The following is a 22,196-nucleotide window of genomic DNA, read 5'->3' as shown; positions in this document are numbered from 1 at the left end:
TAGATTTTAAAAAGATGCCATACAAAATACGGTGGATGCCCCCCTCATCACACACCATCAGCAGCAGGACAATAAACAGTGTGGCCATGAACTCAACAGGTTAGCCCAATATTGTGCTATCTTGAGGGGAGGAGGGTAGTTGACTTAGGGCACCTGGCATGTACTGTGGAGGGAATGGGTGAGTAGGCAGATGGTATGTCCCAGGCTTCAGTGGTGGGTGCCCAGCATGGCAGGGCATCTCTTGTCTTTCACTTAAAAAAAAAAAGATTAAAAAATATATACATAGATGTACATATTTTGGGGATATGTGTGATAATTTAATACATTCATACAATTTGTAATGATCAAATAAGTCTCATTAAGACATTTGTAATCCTAAATATTTGTATTTTCTTATGCTAGAAACATTTATTCTCTTCTAGCAATTTTTTTAAAAATTAAACATTTTTTTATAGATGGTGTCTCACTTTGTCACCCAGGTTAGAGTGCAATGAAGACAGTTGAAAAGACAGTCTTGTGTTGGCTATGCCATTCATCCCCCATTCTCCAGCTCCAGCCATGAGGCATGGAGAGATAATCTGTGCACTTGAGGCAGGAACAGCACAGTGATTGTGGGACTTTGCATTGGAAATCAGTGCTTTCCTGTCACAACAGAAAACAACAGCCTAACATATCTCACTGCAGTCCCAAACTCCCAGGTTCAAGTGATCCTCCCATCTAGCCTCCTGAGTAGCTGAGACTACAGGTGCATACCACCATGCTGGGCTACTTTTTACAATTTTTTTTTTTTTTTGTAGAGACAGAGTTTCACTATGTTTCCGAGGCTGGTCTCAAACTCCCAGGCTCAAGCAATCCTTCTGCCTTGGCATCCCAAAATGTTGGGATTACAGGCGTGAGCCACCACACCTGGCCTTTTCTAGCTATTTTGAAATATACAATAGATTATTGTAAACTAGTCACTGTAATTATCTATTAAACATTGGGTCTTATTTCTTCTATCAAAGTGTGTATTTGTACCTATTGATCAACCTCTCTCTGTGCCCCCTCTCTCCTTCCCAGCCTCTGGTAACTACCAATCTACTCTCTATCTTCATGAAATACACTTTTTAAGCTCCCACATATGAGTGAGGGCATGCGATGTTTGTCTGGTTCTGATGCTTATTCCATTTCCTCAAACTGTGTTTTTGCCTTTTAGTATGGCTTGTCATGTTTGTTTGTTTGTTTGTTTTTTGAAACCCAGATCTCATGTCTTGCATGTTGGGTTCAGGCAACTTGTCTTTTTAGTTTGGAGGTCTCTGGATCAAGTAAGTCATAACAAAACCTGATGTGGAGACAAATTATCCTTCATGGACTTTGAGTTGGATTTGGTTGTTTTTCTCCACTTAGGAGATAGTGTGTATATTTTGTCAGAATATTTGGTGATCCAGAAGGGTGGACTGTGGTGTTAGTAGGTCTGTCCACAGATTATTTTTATCTCTCTGTCAACCAGACACTTGGTAAGTTGTACCTCCTTCATCACTTGCGATTGGTGGGGCCACATTACCAGTTTTATTTTATTTTTTACTTTTTTTTTTTGAGACAGAGTCTCACTTTGTCGCCCAGGCTGGAGTGCAGTGACACGATCTCAGTTCACTGCAACATCTGCCTCCCAGGTTCAAGCAATTCTTGTTCCTCAGACTCCCAAGTAGCTAGGATTACAGATGTACACCAGCACACCCGGCTAATTTTTGTATTTTTAATAGAGATCGGGTTTCACCATGTTGGCCGGGCTTGCCTCGAACTCCTTACCTTAGGTGATCCGCTCGCTCGGCCTCCCAGAGTGCTGAAATTACAGCAGTGAGCCACTGTGCCTGGCCACATGACCAGTTTTAGACAATGAGTTTTGAGAACTTACAATATGTATAACTTTAGGGCTGAACTTTTGCTTGATGAGATGAGACCTTCTAGAATTCTTTTTTTCTGTCTCCCATGATAACTAGCTATGTTTCTTCAGCTGATTGCTAAATGAATGCATGTGGAGCAATGTCCCAGCTGACCTGAAATGAACATGTGGTTTCAGTGAGAAATACACCTTTGTCGTTTAAGCCATTATTGTCTGTGAGTTGCTTGTTATCTTAGCATAATACAGCCTAACCTGACTGTTAACACAGCTTAACCTTACATCTTCTTTAGGTCTTGACTTACCTGTAGTGTTTTCCTCAAGGCCTTAAGATTGCACCCATACCCACCCCATCACTCTATCCCCTTCTTACTTTATATTCCTCTACAACACCTATCTTACTATAACATCACATAGTTTGCTCATTTATTTTATTATTCATCTCCTCCTGCCACCAGAATGTAAGCCCATGAAGGCAGCAATGGTCTGAGTTTGAGTTCCACTGAAAGCTGACCCTTGAGACAGGGGATATGGGGTTGGCTGTTCATTTGGGAGATGATCCTGAAGGGTATAAGAAAGGGAACTGGGGGAAAAAAAAACATAGAAAGTAAAATCAATAAAGGAGGCATTAGTAAACTTACTAGTGCTGTGGACAATTCTTTGGAGATCCTCTGAGAAGCCCTATTGAGCTGAAATTCTCATACATTTCCTACCTAGAGATAGAAAAACTGGAGTAGTGTCCCCAACTCCTGCCCATTGTTGAATGTAGGGAGGCTTAAATCTCTGGTGCATTCAGACTGACTTGTGCATGGGCTGAGCAAGCTTGCCCCGTGCAGAGAAAGCCTTCTGGCCAAGAAGCAGAGAGGTAGACACAGTTCCTGTGCATAGGAACTGTCCAACACAGTTGCAGGTGTGTCAAGGGGACATGCAGTGGGGGCATCAACAGAATCTACCATAGAGATTTTCGCTTTTTATTGCCTGATGTGGCCCCAGGTCCTAAATACCGTCTGACAATTTCTAAATAGTGAACGAATGAATGAATGAGTACACTATAGTGGGCATTCACTGGATGTGTCCCCAGCATCTGTTTCCCTTTTGGAATTAGCCCTTTCCCTTTTTTCCCTTGGGATGCTACCTCTCCCCATTTCTCAGACTGCAGCTTTGGTTGGGATTGAACCGACGTCTAGTTACTGGATGTGGACTACCTCCCCATCCCCAACCCCAAAGACTTGATATAATCAACCTTTCTTACTCACCTCCCCCTCCCCACCACAGTGATCTATTTAGGAATGGACACATGACCCATTTGCGACCAATGAGAGTGAATTTCAGGATTTATTCTCTCTTTCTGTGTAAGGATGTGAGGTCTAGAAAAGCTGCAACCATTTTGCCACCATGGGAAACCTGGGACATCTGAACTGACTCCATGAAGCCCAAAGAGAAAGCTAATAAGAAGGCAGAGAGAAGAGAAAAAGAGTCTTGGTCTTTGAAAATATCTTTTGGAGCTGCTGGATCAAGTCTCACTTGAAGGTAGAACTAAATCTGCACTTTAAATTTACATATCCAATAAAAAGTTCTTTATGTGGTAAGCCAGTTTGAGGTGGACTTCCTGTCACTTATGACTAAAAGAACCCTTGCTTATTCTATACCTAACTCAAGGTGTGTTGTGAGGTTTCAATAAAATAGCACTTAGTGAAGCAAGGTACACAAATGATACTCAATGAATGGTAAGCAATATTGCTATGATGCATTTGTTTTTACAGAGTTTTGTGACTCTTTTATTCTCTGCTCCAACATTGGCATGTTTCTGTTATTCTTTTCAGTATTATTTAATTTATTCCCCAAAGGAGAGCGGCTAAGAGTATTGCCCAGCCACAGGCTCTCAACCACCACCCCGAGCCTCAGATTCTCCTCACACAGCCACAGCTGCACCACATGGCCCACGTGGTATGGTTCTAATTCCTCTGACATCTAATTCTCACTTTTGGACAATGTTTGTCTCATCAAGCTTTACACACAAATATTTTCAGCAAAGTGCTCCAAATGCCTTTTTCAGAAATCTGAATCCACGTGAAAACAATGGCAACAAGAAAAAGGTGTAAACTTTCCAGAACAGGCCCAGAATTTGAAAATGTGATAAAGAGGTTATTGTGCGCCCGAACTTTTCACACAAGAATTGGAGGAGATTTAACACATGGAATAATAAACAGAGGAAGGCTGGCTAATGCAGAGCAGATGGGCCTGCAGGGCAGTGCTCAGCATTTCAACATCTTTCCCCCTGGACCTTCGGACTCAAGGTGATTGCATGCTGGTGACTTTAGCTAAAAATAAAGTTAATGCCTTTGGGGCAATCATAAATATGGCTGGTTCAGTTTCTGGGGTGATTGGTGGTCTAAAGTTTTCAAGAACCTACTATGTGAAAGGCGTTTGACATTCACTAATATAATCCCAACCACTACTCCATTTTGAAGGAAAAAAATGAAGGCTCTGAAAGTGTAAATCATTTACTGAAGGGCACACAGCCAGGATGACAGTGGAGCCAGGATCACCCCTAGGTCTGTCTCATTGCATATGTCATGGCTCTGCAAACTGGGGCAACAGGTGAGCAGGGAAAAGAGTCATGGCCAAATAAAATTGAGACATACCAATACAGACACACACACACACACACACACATACACTCTTACACAGTAATAGCCTTATTAAGGTATAACTGATATACAATAAACTGTACATATTTAAAAGATGTTATTTGATAAGTTTTGACATATGTCTGTACCTGGGAAACCATCATTGCATATCTAATACTCTCAAAAGTTTCCTCTTGCCTTTTGTAATTCCTCTCTGCCATCCCACCTGTCCCTCCCACTGCTAATCCCAGACAACCACTGATCTGCTTTCTGTCACTATAGATTAGTTATATTTTCTAGAATTTTCTATAAATAAAATAATACAATATGGACTATTTTTCTGTCTTCTTTCACTCAGCAAAATTATTTTGAGATTCATTCATGTTATTGCTTGTTTATTCCTTTATATTGTTGAGTAGTTATTCCATTGTATGAATATGCCACAATTTATTTATCTATTCATCTATATAAGGACATCTATAGATGTTTGCACTTTTGGGCTATTAAAAATCAAGTTGATGTGAATGTTTGTAGACAAGTCTCTGTATGACGTGTATTTTCTTTTCTTTTGGATAAAAACCTAAGAATGAGATGACTAAATTATATTGTAGGTACATGTTTAACTTTTAAAGAAACCATTAAGCTGTTTTCCAAAGTGGTTGCACCATTTTACCTTCCTACCAGTAGTGTATGAGAGTACCAGTTCCCCAGCATCTTCACCAGTACTTGGTGTGGTCAGTCTGTTTAATTTTTGTCATACTAATAGGCATGTGGTGGTATTAAGTCTCTTATGGTTTTAATTTGTTTTTCCCTAATAACTAATAATATTGAGTATATTTTTGTGTTTTTGTTTGCTATCTATATATCTTCATTAGTTAAGTGTTTATTCATATCTTTTGCTTATTTTTTATTGAGTTGTTTCTTTTTCTTATCATTGAGTTTTGAGAGTTCTTTACATATTCTGGATACAAGTCTTTTAATAGATACATGTTTTGCAAACATTTTTCCAAGTCTAGGCTTGTATTTTTATTTTCTTAACAGTGTCTTTTGAAGAGCAGAAGATTTAAATTCTGGCTAAGTCCAATTTATATTATACATCACTTTAACTTCTGTTTTACATTTTAAAAATCTGGCCAGGCGTTGTAGGTCACACCTGTAATCCCAGCACTTTGGGAGGCTGAGGCAAGCGGATGACTTGAGGTTAGGAGTTCGAGATCAGCCTGGCCAACATGGTGAAACCCCATCTCTACTAAAAATATAAAAATTAGTTGGGCATGGTGGCAGGCGCCTGTAATCCCAGGTACTCGGGAGGCTGAGGCATGAGACTCACTTGAACCCAGGAGGCAGAGGTTGCAGTCAAGATCATGCCACTGTACTCCAGCCTGGGCGACACAGTGAGACTTTATCTCTAAATAAATAAATAAATAAAATATGAAAAAATAAAAATCTTAGTTACATTCTGGAAGTTTTCTTGGCTTGATTTTATAACTCACACATTTTCTCTTTGGCAGTTCATTCTATTACTATTCAGCTTATATATTGAATGTTTTAAATTATCAAATTTTAAGTTAACTTCCCAAATAGAAATCATTCATGGCTGGCTGCAGCAGCTCACTCTTGTAGTCCCAGCACTTTGGGAGAATGAAGCAGGCAGATTGCTTGAGCCCAGGAATTCATGATCAGCCTGGGCAACATGGCAAAGCCCTTTCTCTGCAAAAAATACAAAAATTATCTGGGTGGGTGGTGTATACCTGTAGTGCCAGCTACTTGGGAGGCTGAAGCAGAAGAGTTGCTTGAGCTATGGAGATTGAGGCTGCAGTGAGCTGTGATCACATCTATGTACTCTAGCCCAGGTGACAGAGTGAGACCCTGTTTAAAATAAATAAATAAATAAATAAATAAATAAATAAATAAATAAATAAATAATTATTCACAGTGTTTGCATATGGTAATCTTACATCTCCCTGATAATTTAATTATTCAGCCCAGCTCAGCTATCAGCTCTATTTCCTCAGGTGCAAGTTCTGCATTTGGTAAGAGGATGATGTCTATTGCACAGAGATAGATTTCCACAATTGCTTAGTGAGTCTTAACTGAAGAATCATCTTTGTTTTGGGGGATCCCTGTTAGCCTGTCTTTGATTGTTTATTGCAGTTTACCTACAGGAGACAGCGTGTGAGTCAGACATAGAGTGGCCAGGGAGGCATTTCATGGGGAGGGAGCTCCTCATTCTTTCTTAATGCCACCAGTCCCCTGGAACACTATTTTAGCTCTGGGTCCTAAAGGCTTATACTCCTGGCTCCTCCATGGGGGCAGACACCTCTATCGCTCTGTTGCTGCTTAGTCCAAAGGGCAATGTTGACCTCACAGTTGCTACTTTGGTGCCCCAGCTCATTTCCCTTTAGGTATGCAGAGCTACTACTGCTCCCAGGCTCTTTTACCTCAAGGATTTTTGAGTTTTTTGGAGACAGAATCTCACTCTGTTGCTGCTGGAGTACAGTGGAGTGATTTCAGCTCACTGCAACCTCTGCCTCCCAGGTTCAAGCGATTCTCCTGCCTCAGCCTCCTGAATAGCTGTGATTACAGGCACCCATCACTGTGCCCAGCTAATTTTTGTATTGTTAGTAGAGACAGGGTTTCACCATGTTGGCCAGGCTGGTCTTGAACTCCTGGCCTCAGGTGATCTGACCACCTTAGCCTCCCAAAGTACTGGGGTTACAGGGGTGAGCCACTGCGCCCAGTCACATGACCAGTTTTAGACCATGAGTTTTGAGAACTTATGATGTGTATAGTTTTAGGACTGAACTTTTACTTGATGATGTGAGACCTTCAGTGTGAGACCTTCAATGGGTCAATGAAATAATTGAAAGGGAAACTAAAAAATTTCTTAAGGCAAATGGAAATGGAAACACAGCATACCAACACTTAAAATGGTAGGATTTTGAGTAAGTAGAAGAGTATAAAGAAGAAAAGAATGTTGATCCTAGAAATGTTCTATCTGCAGTAGAAGTTGCATATTCCTGGACTTTAACTTTGCAACTATAGAGAAGGATATATAATTATGACACTTGTTTTGGCTTAACGGTGAGCAATAATCATGAAGCCACAATCAAATTAGCACTATTTATTGGTTTTCAGTATTTACGATCAAGCCAAAATCAGAACTATGGTGATAACATAAAATGCAAATGTCATTAAATTTGATTAAATGAAAGTAAAAGTAGAATAACAGAAGTTTTCTTAGTATCTTAATCTTTTAAATTGGTGGGTCAAGAGATTGCAAAACTTGAAACGAGAAATAGCTGTTTAGTACTTAAAATTGCAGAGGTCATCAGTAGAGCAATGCTTCTAAAAGTGTGATCCCTGAGCCAGCAGCATCAACTTCTCTTGGGATCTTGTGAGAAATGAAAACCCAGACCAAATGAATCCGAAGCTCATGGGATGGGCCCCAGCATTCCCTGTTTTTTATTTTTGTTTTTTGTTTTTTTTCTTTGAGATGGAGTCTCACTCTGTTGCCCAGGCTGGAGTACAGTGGTGTGATCTTGGCTCACTGCAGCCTCCACCCCTCTGGGTTCAAGTGGTTCTCCTGCCTCAGCCTCCTGAGTAGCTGGGATTATAGGCGTGTCTCATCACGCTCAGCTAATTTTCGTATTTTCAGTAGAGATGGGGTTTTCACCATGTTGACTAGGCTGGTTTTGAACTTCTGACCTCAAGTGATCCACCCGCATTGGCCTCCCAAAGTACTGGGATTACAGGTGTGAGCCACCACGCCTGGCCTACCTCAAGGCTTTGAGTATTCTTGGAGCTACCTCCCATCTCCCATTTTTATGCAAAAGTGTTTGCCCACACGAGCTTCAGTGTAGGGATCCTTTTAAACTCTGATTTGACTGACTTCTATATTTCAGGGAATTTTCAAGATTTCTTATTCATAAGGAAACTCCTTCCAGCTTCCTAACATTGTCATGGATCAAAACCACATTTATCTCATTTCTAGAGACCTGTGTTGGGAGGGGCTTTGGGCTCAGGTCCTCCAATCTGAACAGAATCTGTAGGCAATATTTGCGCCTGTAGAAGAATCTCTTGGTATTTGAAGGCTCCATGTGTGCAGACCATATATGCTATATGTTGCCACAAAAGTTTGGTTTGTATTTTCTTTGGAAAAGCAGCGGGGGGTCCACCTGCTAAGGGGACATTATAACCATTTTTAGAAATGAAAATCTGAACATTCTCTCCCCTATTAAAAACCTTTCAGTGGCTCCTGTTGCCCTTCAGATGAAGCTTCAACTTGCTTTACAGGCCCCCCCAAGTTCCATTTCCCACCATTTGTTCACCTCCTCTCTTGCTGTCTCTATTCCAGCCTCAGGTAATTTTTTCCCCTAGTTCTACAAAAGGGCCCTGCTCTCCTACCCTTGTACTTCCTGTTTTTTCTGAACAGAACGTTCGCCTTTCTCTCCCTGCTTCCTTTCCTCTGATTCTGATTCATCCTTCTGGTCTCAGATTAAAGGTTCCTTTCTCAGGAGGCTCAGACACCTCTGGGGTCCTGACTCACATCCACAGAACCTCACCTCTGATTCCAGTTGCAGCCGTGGCTGCTGCACTTGAGTGGACCAGTCTGAGTCATGCTATCCGCTCTGCAGAAGGTTCTGATGGGATCTGCCCCCACATCCACACTTGTGACCTTGTCGATGGGTCCTTATTTGCCTGTTCCTCCTTCTCTCACCCTCCTGAGCATCTTGCTTCCTGGGATCAGATCCCAGATAAACCATCTATACCTGATTCCTTGTCTTAGGCTCTACTTTCAGGGGGTGAGAGGAACTCAAGCTAAGCCATTTATAGTCTGGATTAGAGCCCTGTGGTTTTCCAGGGGGCAAAATTGCTAATTTTAGATCTGGAAAGATCTCAGTGAACCCTACCCCAGGTAGTAACTGTCTGGTAGGAGGTGTGCAATTTCATTTGGATCCCAGGAAAAATCCAAGCTTTCATCCTCATTTCTGGACATCCTAGGGCCTCTTCTAATCTGTTATGTTGAGGCAGCTCAGAGTAGTGGGAAGAACATGGAATCTGGAATGGGTCTTCAGATTCTGGCTTACTTATACTCCTGCTGTGCAGTCTAGCAGAAGTCATTTAAAATTTCTGAGGCCATTTCTTTGTTTGCCAAAAGGAGATAAGCCAACAGATGCTCTTGTGACTCAAAGGATCTCTGCCAGGACAGGATGCTGCACAGAAGAGTGGTTACTTAGGCAGCCTGGGCATGCATTTCTTCATCATGTAAATGAAGGGCTTGCCTTAGGAGACTGCTAAGGTACCTCCTGCTGTAACATTCTAAAGAGACAATTCTTTTCAAACTTGATGGTGGGATACAGGCAGTATCTGTCTTGCTTGCCATAGAATACTGGTACATAACATGTCCAGGAGCCAGGCTGCTTGGGTTGAATCCACTTCTCATAGCTGCATGAGCTTAGTCAGGTTTCCAAAACTCACTGTATCTTAATTCCCTCATCTCTTAAATGGGGGTGATAAGAGCACTTACCATAGGGCTGTTGAGAGGATTATGCAGGGTCACACATGCACAACACTTATTTGATGTGGTGGATTAAAGATGGTGCAAATTCTTTGCTACTCCTCCCCTTGAGAGTTAGAGTCTAGCTGCCCTCTCCTTGAGTTGGACCAACCTGGGTGGCTTGACTGGTGAGTAGAGTAAAGCAGAAATGACATTCTGGGACTTCTGAAGCTGAGTCCTAAGAAACCTCACAGCTTTCACCCAGGTGTCTTGGCACATGGTCTCTGGGAGCCCTACCCCACCACATAAGAAGTCTGACTCACCTAAGAGCACCATGTGGGAAAGGCCCCGTGTAGGTGCCAAGATCAGCAGTCCCAGCTGAACCCAGTCATTTAGCCATTCCCTCCAACGTACCGGACATGTGAATGAGGCTGGCTTAGGCCCTCCAAAAAAGCCCAGCCACCAGCTGGCTACCACTGAGTAATCGCAGCTGATGCCACATGAAACAGAACTGAATTGCCAAGCCAAGCCCTGTCCACATTACTGCCCACGTAAGTGTAAGATATCATAAAGTAGGACTGAGGTGGAAGGATTGCTTGAGCCCAGAAGTTCTAGTCCAGCCTGAGCAATGCAGCAAGAGTTTCTCTCTAAAAATAAATAAATAAATAAATAATAAATAAAATTGAAGTAGTTGTAAGCCACTAAGTTCTGGGGCAGTTTGTTATGTTGGCCAGGCTGGTCTTGAACTCCTGGCCTCAAGTGATCTGCCCGCCTTGGCCTCCCAAAGTGTTGGGATCACAGATGTGAGCCACCGTGCCCAGCCTCCATTTTAAAATAAAGGTAGAAGTGGACACTTTCCAGGGGCACATCCTGTTTCTGGTGTAGGTACATAGCATGTTTCCCCTACTTCACCCTCTGCTCCTTTGCAACCTTCAACTTTTTGGTATTTCTTTTCTTTCTTCATCCATTGTTTTTATCTCTTTTCCCCCATTGTGTAAACTTTTTCCCCATTGGTAAGCCCAATGTCACTTGCATGAAGAAAAACCCTTCCTTGACCTCATATAATCCTCCAATGACCATCTGATTTATCCTCATTTCTTACTTCCACCATGCTGCTCTTTAACTGGCAAACTCTTTTTTTTTTTTTTAATTATACTTTAAGTTCTAGGGTACATGGGCACAATGTGCAGGTTTGTTACATACGTATACATGTGCCATGTTGGTTTACAGCACACATCAACTTGTCATTTACATTAGGTATTTCTCCTAATGCTATCCCTCCCCCAGCCCCTCACCCCCCAACAGGCCCCAGTGTGTAATGTTCCCCGCCCTGTGTCCGTGTGTTGTTATTGTTCAATTCCCACTTATGATTGAGAACATGTAGCGTTTGGTTTTCTGTCCTTGTGATAGTTTGCTGAGAATGATAGTTTCCAGCTTCATCCATGTTCCTGCAAAAGACATAAACTCATCCTTTTTTATGGCTGCATAGTATTCCATGGTGTATATGTGCCACATTTTCTTAATCCAGTCTATCATTGATGGACATTTGGGTTGGTTCCAAGTCTTTGCTATTGTGAATAGTGCCACAATAAACATACCTGTCCTTGTGTCTTTATAGCAGCATGATTTATAATCCTTTGGGTATATACCCAGTAATGGGATTGCTGAGTCAAATGGTATTTCTAGTTCTAGATCCTTGAGGAATCACCACACTGTCTTCCACAATAATTGAACTAATTTACACTCCCACCAGCAGTATAAAAGCATTCCCATTTCTCCAGATCCTCTCCAGCATCTGTTGTTTCCTGACTTTTTAATGATCACCATTCTAACTGGCATGAGATGGTATCTCATTGTGGTTTTGATTTGCATTTCTCTGATGACCAGTGATGATGAGCATTTTTTCATGTCTGTTGGCTGCATCAATGTCTTGTTTGAGAAGTGTCTGTTCATATCCTTTGCCCACTTTTGGATGGGGTTGTTTGTTTTTTTCTTGTACATTTGTTTAAGTTCTTAAGATTCTGGATATTAGCCCTTTGTCAGATGGGTAGATTGCAAAAATTTTCTCCCATTCTGTAGATTGCCTGTTCACTCTGATGATAGTTTCTTTTGCTGTGCAGAAGTTCTTTAGTTTAATTAGATCCCATTTGTCAGTTTTGGCTTTTGTTGCCATTGCTTTTGGTATTTTAGTCATGAAGTCTTTGCCCATGCCTATCTCCTGAATGATATTTCCTAGATTTTCTTCTAGGGTTTTTATGGTTTTAGGTCTTACATTTAAGTCTTTAATCCCTCTTGAGTTAATTTTTGTATAAGGTGTAAGGAAAGGATCCAGTTTTGACTTTCTACATATGACTAGCCAAGTTTCCCAACACCATTGGTTAAATAGGGAATCCTTTCCCCATTGCTTGTTTTTGTCGGGTTTGTCAAAGATCAGATGGTTGTAGATGTGTGGTGTTACTTCTGAGGCCTCTGTTCTGTTCCATTGGTCTATATATCTGTTTTGGTACCAGTACCATGCTGTTTTGGTTACTATAGCCTTGTAGTATAGTTTGAAGTCAGGTAGCATGATGCCTCCAGCTTTATTCTTTTTACTTAGGATTGTCTTGGCTATGTGGGCTCTTTTTTGATTCCATATGAACTTTAAAGTAGTTTCTTCCAGTTCTGTGAAGAAAGTCAATGATAGCTTGATGGGGATGGCATTGAATCTGTAAATTACCTTGGGCAGTGTGGCCATTTTCACAATATTGATTCTTCCTATCCATGAGCATGGAGTGTTCTTCCATTTGTTTGGGTCCTCTTTTATTGCATTGAGCAGTGGTTTATAGTTCTCCTTGAAGAGATCCTCCACATCCCTTGTGAGTTGGATTCCTAGGTATTTTATTCTCTTTGTAGCAATTGTGAATGGAAGTTCACTCATGATTTGGCTCTCTGTTTGTCTGTTACTGGTATATAGGAATGCTTGTGATTTTTGCACATTGATTTTGTATCCTGAGACTTTGCTGAAGTTGCTTATCAGCTTAAGGAGATTTGGGGCTGAGACGAAGGGGTTTTCTAAATATACAATCATTTCATCTGCAAACAGAGACAATTTGACTTCCTCTTTTTCTAATTGAATACCCTTTATTTCTTTCTCCTGCTTGATTGCCCTGGCCATGACTTCCAACACTATGTTGAATAGGAGTGGTGAGAGAGGACATCCTTGTCTTGTGCCGGATTTCACAGGGAATGCTTCCAGTTTTTGCCCACTCAGTATGATATTGGCTGTGGGTTTGTCATAAATAGCTCTTACTATTTTGAGATATGTTCCATCAATACCTAGTTTTTTGAGTTTTTAGCACGAAGGGCTGCTGAATTTTATCAAAGGTCTTTTCTGCATCTATTGAGATAATCATGTGGTTTTTGTCGTTGGTTCTGTTTATGTGATGGATTACGTTTACTGATTTGCATATGTTGAACCAGGCTTGCATCCCAGGGATGAAGCAGACTTGATTGTGGTGGATAAGCTTTTTGAGTGCGTCTGGATTTGGTTTGCCAGTATTTTATTGAGGATTTTCATATAGATGTTCATCAGGGATGTTAGCATAAAATTCTCTTTTTTTTGTTGTGTCTCTGCCAGGCTTTGGTATCAGGATGATGCTGGCCTTACAAAATGAGTTAGGGAGGATTCCCTCTTTTTCTATTTATTGGAATAGCTTCGGAAGGAATGTACCAGCTCCTTGTTGTACCTCTGGTAGAATTCGACTGTGAATCTGTCTGGTCCTGGACGTTTTTTGGTTGGTAGGCTGTTAATTATTGCCTCAATTTCAGAACCTGTTATTGGTCTATTCAGAGATTCAACTTCTTCCTGGTTTAGTCTTGGGAGGGTGTATGTGTCCAGGAATTTGTCCATTTCTTCTAGATTTTCTAGTTTATGTTTGTAGTTTTCTCTGATGATAGTTTGTATTTCTGTGGGGTCAGTGGTGATATCTCCTTTATTATTTTTTATTGTGTCTATTTGATTTTTCTCTCTTTTCTTCTTTATTAGTCTTGCTACTGGTCTATTTTGTTTATCTTTTCAAAAAACCAGCTCCTGGATTCATTGATTTTTTTGAAGGGTTTTTTATGTCTCTATCTCCTTCAGTTCTGCTCCTGATCTTAGTTATTTCTTGTCTTCTGCTAGCTTTTGAATGTGTTTGCTCTTGCTTCTCTAGTTCTTTCAATTGTGATATTAGATCTTTCCTGCTTTCTCTTGTGGGCATTTAGTGCTATAAATTTCCCTCTACACACTGCTTTAAATGTGTACCAGAGATTCTGGTACACTTCGTTATTTACCCAGTAGTCATTCAAGAGCGGGTTGTTCAGTTTCCATGTTGTTGTGAGGTTTTGAGTGAGTTTCTTAATCCTGAGCTCTAATTTGATTGCACTGTGGTCTGAGAGACAGTTTGTTGTGATTTCTGTTCTTCTGCATTTACTGAGGAGTGTTTTACTTCCAATTATGTGGTCAAATTTAGAATAAATGTGATGTGGTTCTGAGAAGAATGTATATTCTATTGATTTGGGGTGGAGAGTTCTGTAGATGTCTATTAGGTCCACTTGGTGCAGAGTTGAGTTCAAGTCCTGGATATCCTTATTAACCTTCTGTCTCATTGATCTGTCTAATATTGACAGCGGGGTGTTAAAATCTCCCATTATTATTGTGCGGGAATCTAAGTCTCTTTGTAGGTCCCTGAAGACTTGCTTTACGAATCCAGGTGCCCCTGTATTGGGTGCATTTTTATTTAGGATAGTCAGCTCTTCTTGTTGAATTGATCCTTTTACCATTATGTAATGGTCTTCTTTGTCTCTTTTGATCTTTGTTGGTTTAAAGTCTGTTTTATTAGAGACTAGGATTGCAACCCCTGCTTTTTTTTGTTTTCCATTTGTGTAGTAGATCTTCCTCCATCCCTTTATTGTGAGCCTATGTGTGTCTTTGCATGTGAGATGGGTCTTCTGAATACAGCACACTAATTGGTCTTGACTTTTTATTCAATTTGCCAGTCTTTGTCTTTTAAATGGGGCCCTTAGCCCATTTACATTTAAGGTTAATATTGTTATATGTGAATGTGTGAACTTGATCCTGTCATTATGATGTTAGCTGGTTATTTTGCCCGTTGATTGATGCCGTTTCCTCATAGCATCAATGGTCTTTACAATTTGGCATGTTTTTGCAGTGGCTGGTACCTGGTTGCCCCTTTCCATGTTTAGTTCTTCCTTCAGTAGCTCTTGTAAGGCAGGCCTGGTGGTGACAAAATCTCTCATCTTGTCTGTATAGGATTTTATTTCTCCTTCACTTATCAAGCTTAGTTTGGCTGGATATGAAATTCTGGGATGAAAATTCTTTTCTTTAAGAATGTTGAATATTGGCCTCCACTCTCTTCTGGCTTGTAGGGTTTCTGCCGAGAGATCTGCTGTTAGTCTGATGGGCTTCCCTTTGTGGGTAACCCGACTTTTCTCTCTAGCTGCCCTTAACATTTTTTCTTTCATTTCAACCTTGGTGAATCTGACAATTATGTGTCTTCAGGTTGCTCTTCTTGAGGAGTATCTATGGGTGTTCTCTGTATTTCCTGAATTTGAATGTTGGCCTGCCTTGCTAGGCTGGGGAAGTTCTCCTGGATAATATCCTGAAGAGTGTTTTCCAATTTGGTTTCATTCTCCCTGTCACTTTCAGGAACACGGATTAAATGTAGATTTGGTATTTTCACATAGTCCTATACTTCTTGGAGGCTTTGTTCATTTCTTTTCACTCTTTTTTCTCTAATCTTGTCTTCTTGCTTTATTTCATCAGTTTGATCTTCAATCACTGATATCCTTTCTTCCACTTGATTGAATCAGCTGTTGAAGCTTGTGCATGCATCACGAAGTTCTCATGCTGTGGTTTTCAGCTCCATCAAGTCATTTAAGGTCTTCTCTACACTGTTTCTTCTAGTTAGCCATTTGTCTAACCTTTTTTCAAGGTTTTTAGCTTCCTTGTGATGGGTTAGAACATGCTCCTTTAGCTTGGAGAAGTTTGTTACTACTGACTTTCTGAAGCCTACTTCCGTCAACCTGTCTAACTCGTTCTCTGTCCAGTTTTGTTCCGTTGCTGCTGAGGAGCTGTGATCCTTTGGAGGAGAAGAGGTGCTTTGGTTTTTGGAATTTTCAGCTTTTCTGTCTTGTTTCTCTCCATCTTTGTGGTTTTATCTACCTTTGGTCTTTGATGTTGGTGACCTACAGATGGGGTTTTCGTGTGGATGTGCTTTTTGTTGATGTTGATACTATTTCTTTCCATTTGTTAGTTTTCCTTCTAACAGTTGGGCCCCTCAGCTGCAGGTCTGTTGGAGTTTGCTGGAGGTCTACTCCACACCCTGTTTGTCTGGGTATCACCAACGGAGGCTGCAGAACAGCACATATTGCTGATCTTGCTGCCTGATCCTTCCTTTGGAAGCTTCATCCCAGAGGGGCCCCCTGCCTGTATGAGGTGTCTGTCGGCCCCTACTGGGAGGTGACTCCCAGTCAGGCTACACAGGGGTCAGGGACCCACTTGAGGAAGCAGTCTGTCTGTTCTTAGAGCTCAAATATCATGCTGGGAGAACTACTGCTCTCTTCAGAGCTGTCAGACAGGGAAGTCTAGGTCTGCCGAAGCTGTCTGCTGCTTTTTGTTCTGACATGCTCTGCCCACAGAGGTGGAATCTAGAGAGGCAGTAGGCCTTGCTGAGATGTGGTGGGCTCTGCCCAGTTCGAGCTTCCTGTCCTCTTTGATTACACTGTGAGCACAAAACCACCTACTTAAGCCTCAGCAATGGTGACACCCCTCCCCCGGCCAAGCTGCAGCATTGCAGGTGGATCTCATACTGCGCACTAGCAGTGAGCAAAGCTCCGTGGGTGTGGGACCTGCCAAGCCAGGCATGGGAGGGAATTTCCTGGTTCTGCTAGTTGTGAAGACCATGGGAAAAGCGCAGTATTTGAGCAGAAGTGTACTGTTCCTCCAGGTACAGACTGTCACAGCTTCCCTTGGCTAGGAAAGGGAAATCCCCCAACACTTTGAGCTTCCCGGGTGAGGCGATGCCCTACTCTGCTTCGGCTTGCCCCCTGTGGGCTGCACCCACTGTCCAACCACTCCCAATGAGACGAACCAGGTATCTCAGTTGGAAATACAGAAATCACCCGTCTTCTGCGTCAGTCTTGCTGGGAGCTGCAGACCAGAGCTGTTCCTATTCGGCCATCTTGGAAGCCTCCCTAACTGACAAACTCTTAACCCTTCAGGGCTCAGCTGAGATGTTGCCACTTCAAGGAAGTCTTTTTTTTCTTTCTTTCTTTGAGACAGGGTCTCACTCTCTTGCCCAGACTGGAGTGCAGTGGCCCAATCTCAGCTCACTGCAACCTCCGCCTCCCAAGCTCAAGCGATTCTCCTGCCTCAGCCTCCCGAGTAGCTGGGATTATAGCCGTGCACCATCACGCCCTGCTAATTTTTGTATTTTTAGTAAAGACGGGGTTTCACCATGTTGGCCAGGCTGGTCTCAAACTCCTGACCTCAAATGATCCACCTGCCTCGGCTTCCCAAAATACTGGCATTACAGATGTGAGCCGTCGCACCCAGCCCAAGGAAGTCTTTAGAGACCTCCTCCCACCCTACACAGCACCCTTCCTCTGTAGGAACTCTTACAGCACTCTTACTGACTCTCTCCCCCATTTCAACCCCTTTCATACTGTGATTAACTGGTTAATCATTAGCTTCCCTTGCTAGACTGCCCTCTGCAAGGGCATGCCACATTCATTACAATAGATCAAGCAGTTAGCCCTCTTGGGTACTGGCACATCTATCTCTGCAACTCTCCTTCCTCATTGGCTGACAACAACAAAAACAACAACATCTTCTGATACTAACACCACCACCATTGGTTAAAGCTTTCTATATGCTAGGAATTGTTCTATTCACATTACTTGAATCTTGCCAATAACTCTATGAGTAGGTATTCTTATCCCCATCCTATGGTTGAGGAAACAATCTTGGAGAGGTTAAGCAAATTGTTTTGTTTTGTTTTGTTTTACTACTGGTCAATATTGGAGCTGAGGTTCAAACCCAGGAAGCTGACTCCTGGGTCAGTGAAGCCCTTTTGGGAAGCACTTCACCTCTGGTATTGGCTTTGGGCTTTGACACATATTGTGCTTTATTGTTTTTTTAACAATCAATGAGCTTTGCATGGGCAATTTGCCCTGATTCCCTATGCTCTCCTTCCTAAATGTGACTGTTGGTATCTTGGTGGCCTAGAAGTGCCTCCAGCTCCCCACATGGATGTCCTGGGTTCAAAATGCATCTTCTTTGTTATACCAAACACACTCTCCCTCCTTATCACCTTTGCTCACGAAAGACACCCACAGCACCCTACAGTGAGAAATCAGCACTGCGGGGGAGAGGTATGTTCTGAGCAGTCGTTATGGCATCTTAGCAGATCATGCATTCCTGAAGTTTCAGCTCTCATGGCTTCATAGATTGAGAGCTGAGGCTCCTGATGGGATTCACCCCATCTGAATTAGAGAGCTGTGATGGAATAGGGCAAAAGGAGACATTCCATTACAAAGTCAAACCACGGTAAACAACCACAGCTAAAGGAAATAGAAGAAAGAAAGAAAGGACGGGAAAGAAAAGACAAAAAACAATTATATACAGAAGGAGGATGGCAAGTTGCTGGAAGACAAACAGTTCTCCTACATCTTAAAATTGTAGAACAAAGATGTGACCAAGTTTCTTGAGTCTTTTATAGGAACTTTAGACTAGTATTTCCTGAGTTCAGCGTCCGTAGGCAACTGAATGGATGTTAGGTGGGCAAGCACACCGCCAATTTTAGGTACATGTTTCAAAAGACTCATCAAATTTTTAGAAATAAAAAAAGCATAATATCTTAAACTTATTAATCATTTTCATATCAGTAATGGGGAATATTATTTGAAGTTAATCCTTTACAGTTCTATATCTGGCTCTATTGGATATATCTGTTTCACAACAAGTCATTCTGAAGTGGTTTGCACACTTCTTATTTCTGTAGATCCTAATTCATAATTACAGGTGGTTACAAATGACAGCAAGTGTTTGGTGGCTATCTAAAATTATTCTGAGTGTTTAGATAGAAGAGGACCCCAACATTATGTTGTGATTTCATACAAAACACTTAGCTAGATGCTAAGTTGACAAACATACTTTATTCAGAGTATTGGATGGTTTAGCTCTGGAGATAGCAACAAATGGATTCTGTTGTGGTTTGAACTACATCAACTTGCTTGGGCTGAAGTTACGTTTCCCAGAATCCCCTTCTCTGAGTGGTCTCAAGTTGGAATTGGTCCAGAGAATAATTTGCATAACGTTTGCAAGGTAGAAGTGAAGCAGCCACCATTACTCTCTGAAGATTGTCAGGGTTGGATGTGACAGACAGATGCAGAGGGTGCTAGCGGGTTCCATTTATTCTTGCTGTCCTCCACTCTGTGGCCTGGTATTCCTCCCAGCTGATGACCTTGTTGACCTGCAGTGGTCCTGGCCCATCACAAGATGCATGGGGACTGTAATTAATTTATCATTGCATCTCCAGTGTATGGTACAGATCCTGTCTTATCAATATCTTAGTTGTTCATTGAGTAAACACATGTACATCGTTTTACATGCATTGATTTTTGGCTACTCAGCATTGGGAAATAATAAGACAATTTTCTGGAGAATCATCCCTGTCCCACATTTAGTTAATGTATGTTGGGTAAGGTTTATTTCACGCCTAGCTCCACTGACCACATGAGTTCAGCCAGGCCAGTCAAATTATTATATTCCCTTGGCTGCAGTGATTGGCTCAGGGATGGAACACTACTCAGCCTAAGCCAATAAGATGTGTTGAGTCTTCTGCTGTGACTGTCACAACAGAGGCACATGACTTTTTCTGTTGGACCTGAACCTGGGAGGATATAGGCCTGACTCTGTTGGCAGTCATTCTGGTGCCACACTGAGCCTGAGAATGAAGCCAACATTGTGAACAGCAAAGTAATGAGAAGAAACAAGACTGGGTTCTGATAATATTTGAGCCCCTGGATTGAGCTGTGTCTGAAGTCAGTATCCCCTGGATTTCAATTATATGAACCAATAACCACCCTCCCCCTTATTTCTTCCCCTCAAACCACTATGGAGTGGGATTTCTGTGATGTGGAGCATAAAATCTCCACTCACACTGCATAGTTTTCAATTCCCCTTTAGGAGCAAAACGACTTTTTCAAATGAATGTTCACACAGAACCCCACTACACAGCAAGGTTAATAGCAGAGCTCATGAGGACCAGGCCCTGCTCTCCTGCCCTCCATCCCCCAAGTTCTGAAGCCGTTCCTGATGCCTCTGTGGAACGCTGGTCTTGGCAGAACACAGTTAGAAAACCATTAATTTAACCCATGTCTCTTATTTTAAAGGTAAGAAAACTGGAGTTCAGAAAAGGGAGGGGACTGACTCAATCCCAGCTGCTGGCAGATCTGGGACTGCAAACCAGCCTTCCATTGCTCCACACAGGTGTCTCTTCTCATGTGAAATCACAGCATCGGATGGACTGAAAAGAGGAAGAGGCTGCAATGGAGCAGCACACCTGGTGTGCGGGGATGCCTGGAAAACAGAATTAGGAGAGCCCTGGGTCAGCATTGCTCTGGCACTGGCTGGGCTGGGGGCTATCCTGATTCTAGAATTATCTTGGTTCGTGGGATAGAAAGGTCTCCAAAGTGGAGAAGTTCAGTTCAATCCAACATCCTTATATTGCAATGAAGATAAAGACCACAGACCCTATGGCCTGTATGACCCAGCTGCCCATTTCTAGGAACCCATTCCTACAAAAATGACAACATGCGTGTGCCAACAGCAGCAATGACAAACATACCCTGGGATGCTTTCCCTGTGTGGTTTGTTATAGTAAGATAGCGGCCGCAGCTTATATATCATCAACAGAGGACTGGCTAAATGATGGCACTTCATTCTGCAGAATCTTTTGCTGTAGTCAAAAAGAACAAGTTAGATCTGTACGTATGAACATGGAAAGGTATCCATAACTTATATTAAGTAGAAAAATTAAATTGCAGAATGATATTTATAGTATAACTTCATTCTTACAAAAACCGTTTTCCAAAACTATGTGTGTAAAAGGGCTGGAAGGACATATCCACTGTCTTAATAGTGATTACATCTGGGGAGGAGAGTTGGGGCTTGAGGCAGACTTTGGCCATTCAATTTGGATGGGGGCCAGAGACCCCCTCTCAGATCTGAGAATGCTGTACTTACTTTCCAGCCTCCTTTGCAGCACAGGCCATGACAAAGACTCTGTTAAATCACCTTGGGTGGGAGGGGACAGGGCGTTTCCTCTATCTGGCAGAGGGGGCTGCAAGGTCAAATTCCTGACAGAAGTGGTGCTGTTTCCTGCTGTAGCATGTAGTGGTTATGTACTGTAGTGCTTAACGGTGGCAGAGGCAGCTTCAAACACACCGGCACACTGGTTGACTTTGGGGTCTTACTCTTGGAAGCCTGGCCTGGAGCTTCCCTCTCACATTCTGTGAACCACCCCATAGCCTTCTAGTAAACTCTTCTGCTTCGTGGTTTAGAGTCAGCTGAGTTAAAGGGACTTCTGATTATTTTATACATGTCATCTGATACACAAATATACATACACATTTTTTAACCAAACATATGTAAGAGAATACAGATGATCTAGCCTAAAGGAGCATGTAGTGCATAGAGGTGTGTGCCCCTGCCCTGTTTGGTATTTTATTTTTTGAAGTGGAGTCTTGCTTTGTTGCCCAGGCTGGAGTGCAGTGGTGGGCTCTCGGCTCACTGCAACTGCCTCCTAGGTTCAATTGATTCTCTTGTCTCAGTCTCCCAAGTAGCTGGGATTATAGGTGCATGCCACCATGCCTGGCTAATTTTTGTATTTTTAGTAGAGATGGGGTTTCGCCATGTTGGCTAGGCTGGTCTCAAACTCCTGACCTCAGGTGATCCACCCACCTCGGCCTCCCAAAGTGCTAGGATTACAAGTGTGAGCTGCCATGCCTGGCTCCCTGCCCTGTTTTGAACCAGGGTTTTATTAAAGAGGTGAAGGTGCTGATCATTAAACAGCAACTACAGTGAACTTGGTTTGCAGTGAGACCTTTGCTCAGAAATGTTCTTTTCTCTTTAAATAAGCAACTT

The 22,196-nt window shown here is 42.1% G+C and overlaps 1 protein-coding gene across 1 annotated transcript; it reads left to right on the top strand.

The window, feature by feature from the left end:
* Positions 1-3,943: 3,943 nt before the first annotated feature.
* On the top strand, positions 3,944-20,730 carry LOC105519886 (chromosome unknown open reading frame, human C3orf35; the record flags this gene model as incomplete). Its single annotated transcript, XM_011953421.1, is given in 3 exon segments — positions 3,944-4,150; positions 4,152-4,176; positions 20,444-20,730. Coding segments are annotated over 3 exon segments (519 nt in total), but the record flags the coding sequence as incomplete, so codon positions are not given.
* Positions 20,731-22,196: the final 1,466 nt, after the last annotated feature.

The sequence above is a fragment of the Colobus angolensis genome, unplaced genomic scaffold, assembly GCF_000951035.1.
Source record: "Colobus angolensis palliatus isolate OR3802 unplaced genomic scaffold, Cang.pa_1.0 Scaffold36, whole genome shotgun sequence".
Taxonomy (NCBI): Eukaryota; Metazoa; Chordata; class Mammalia; order Primates; family Cercopithecidae; genus Colobus; species Colobus angolensis.
This window is presented reverse-complemented; position numbering and strand designations above follow the sequence as displayed.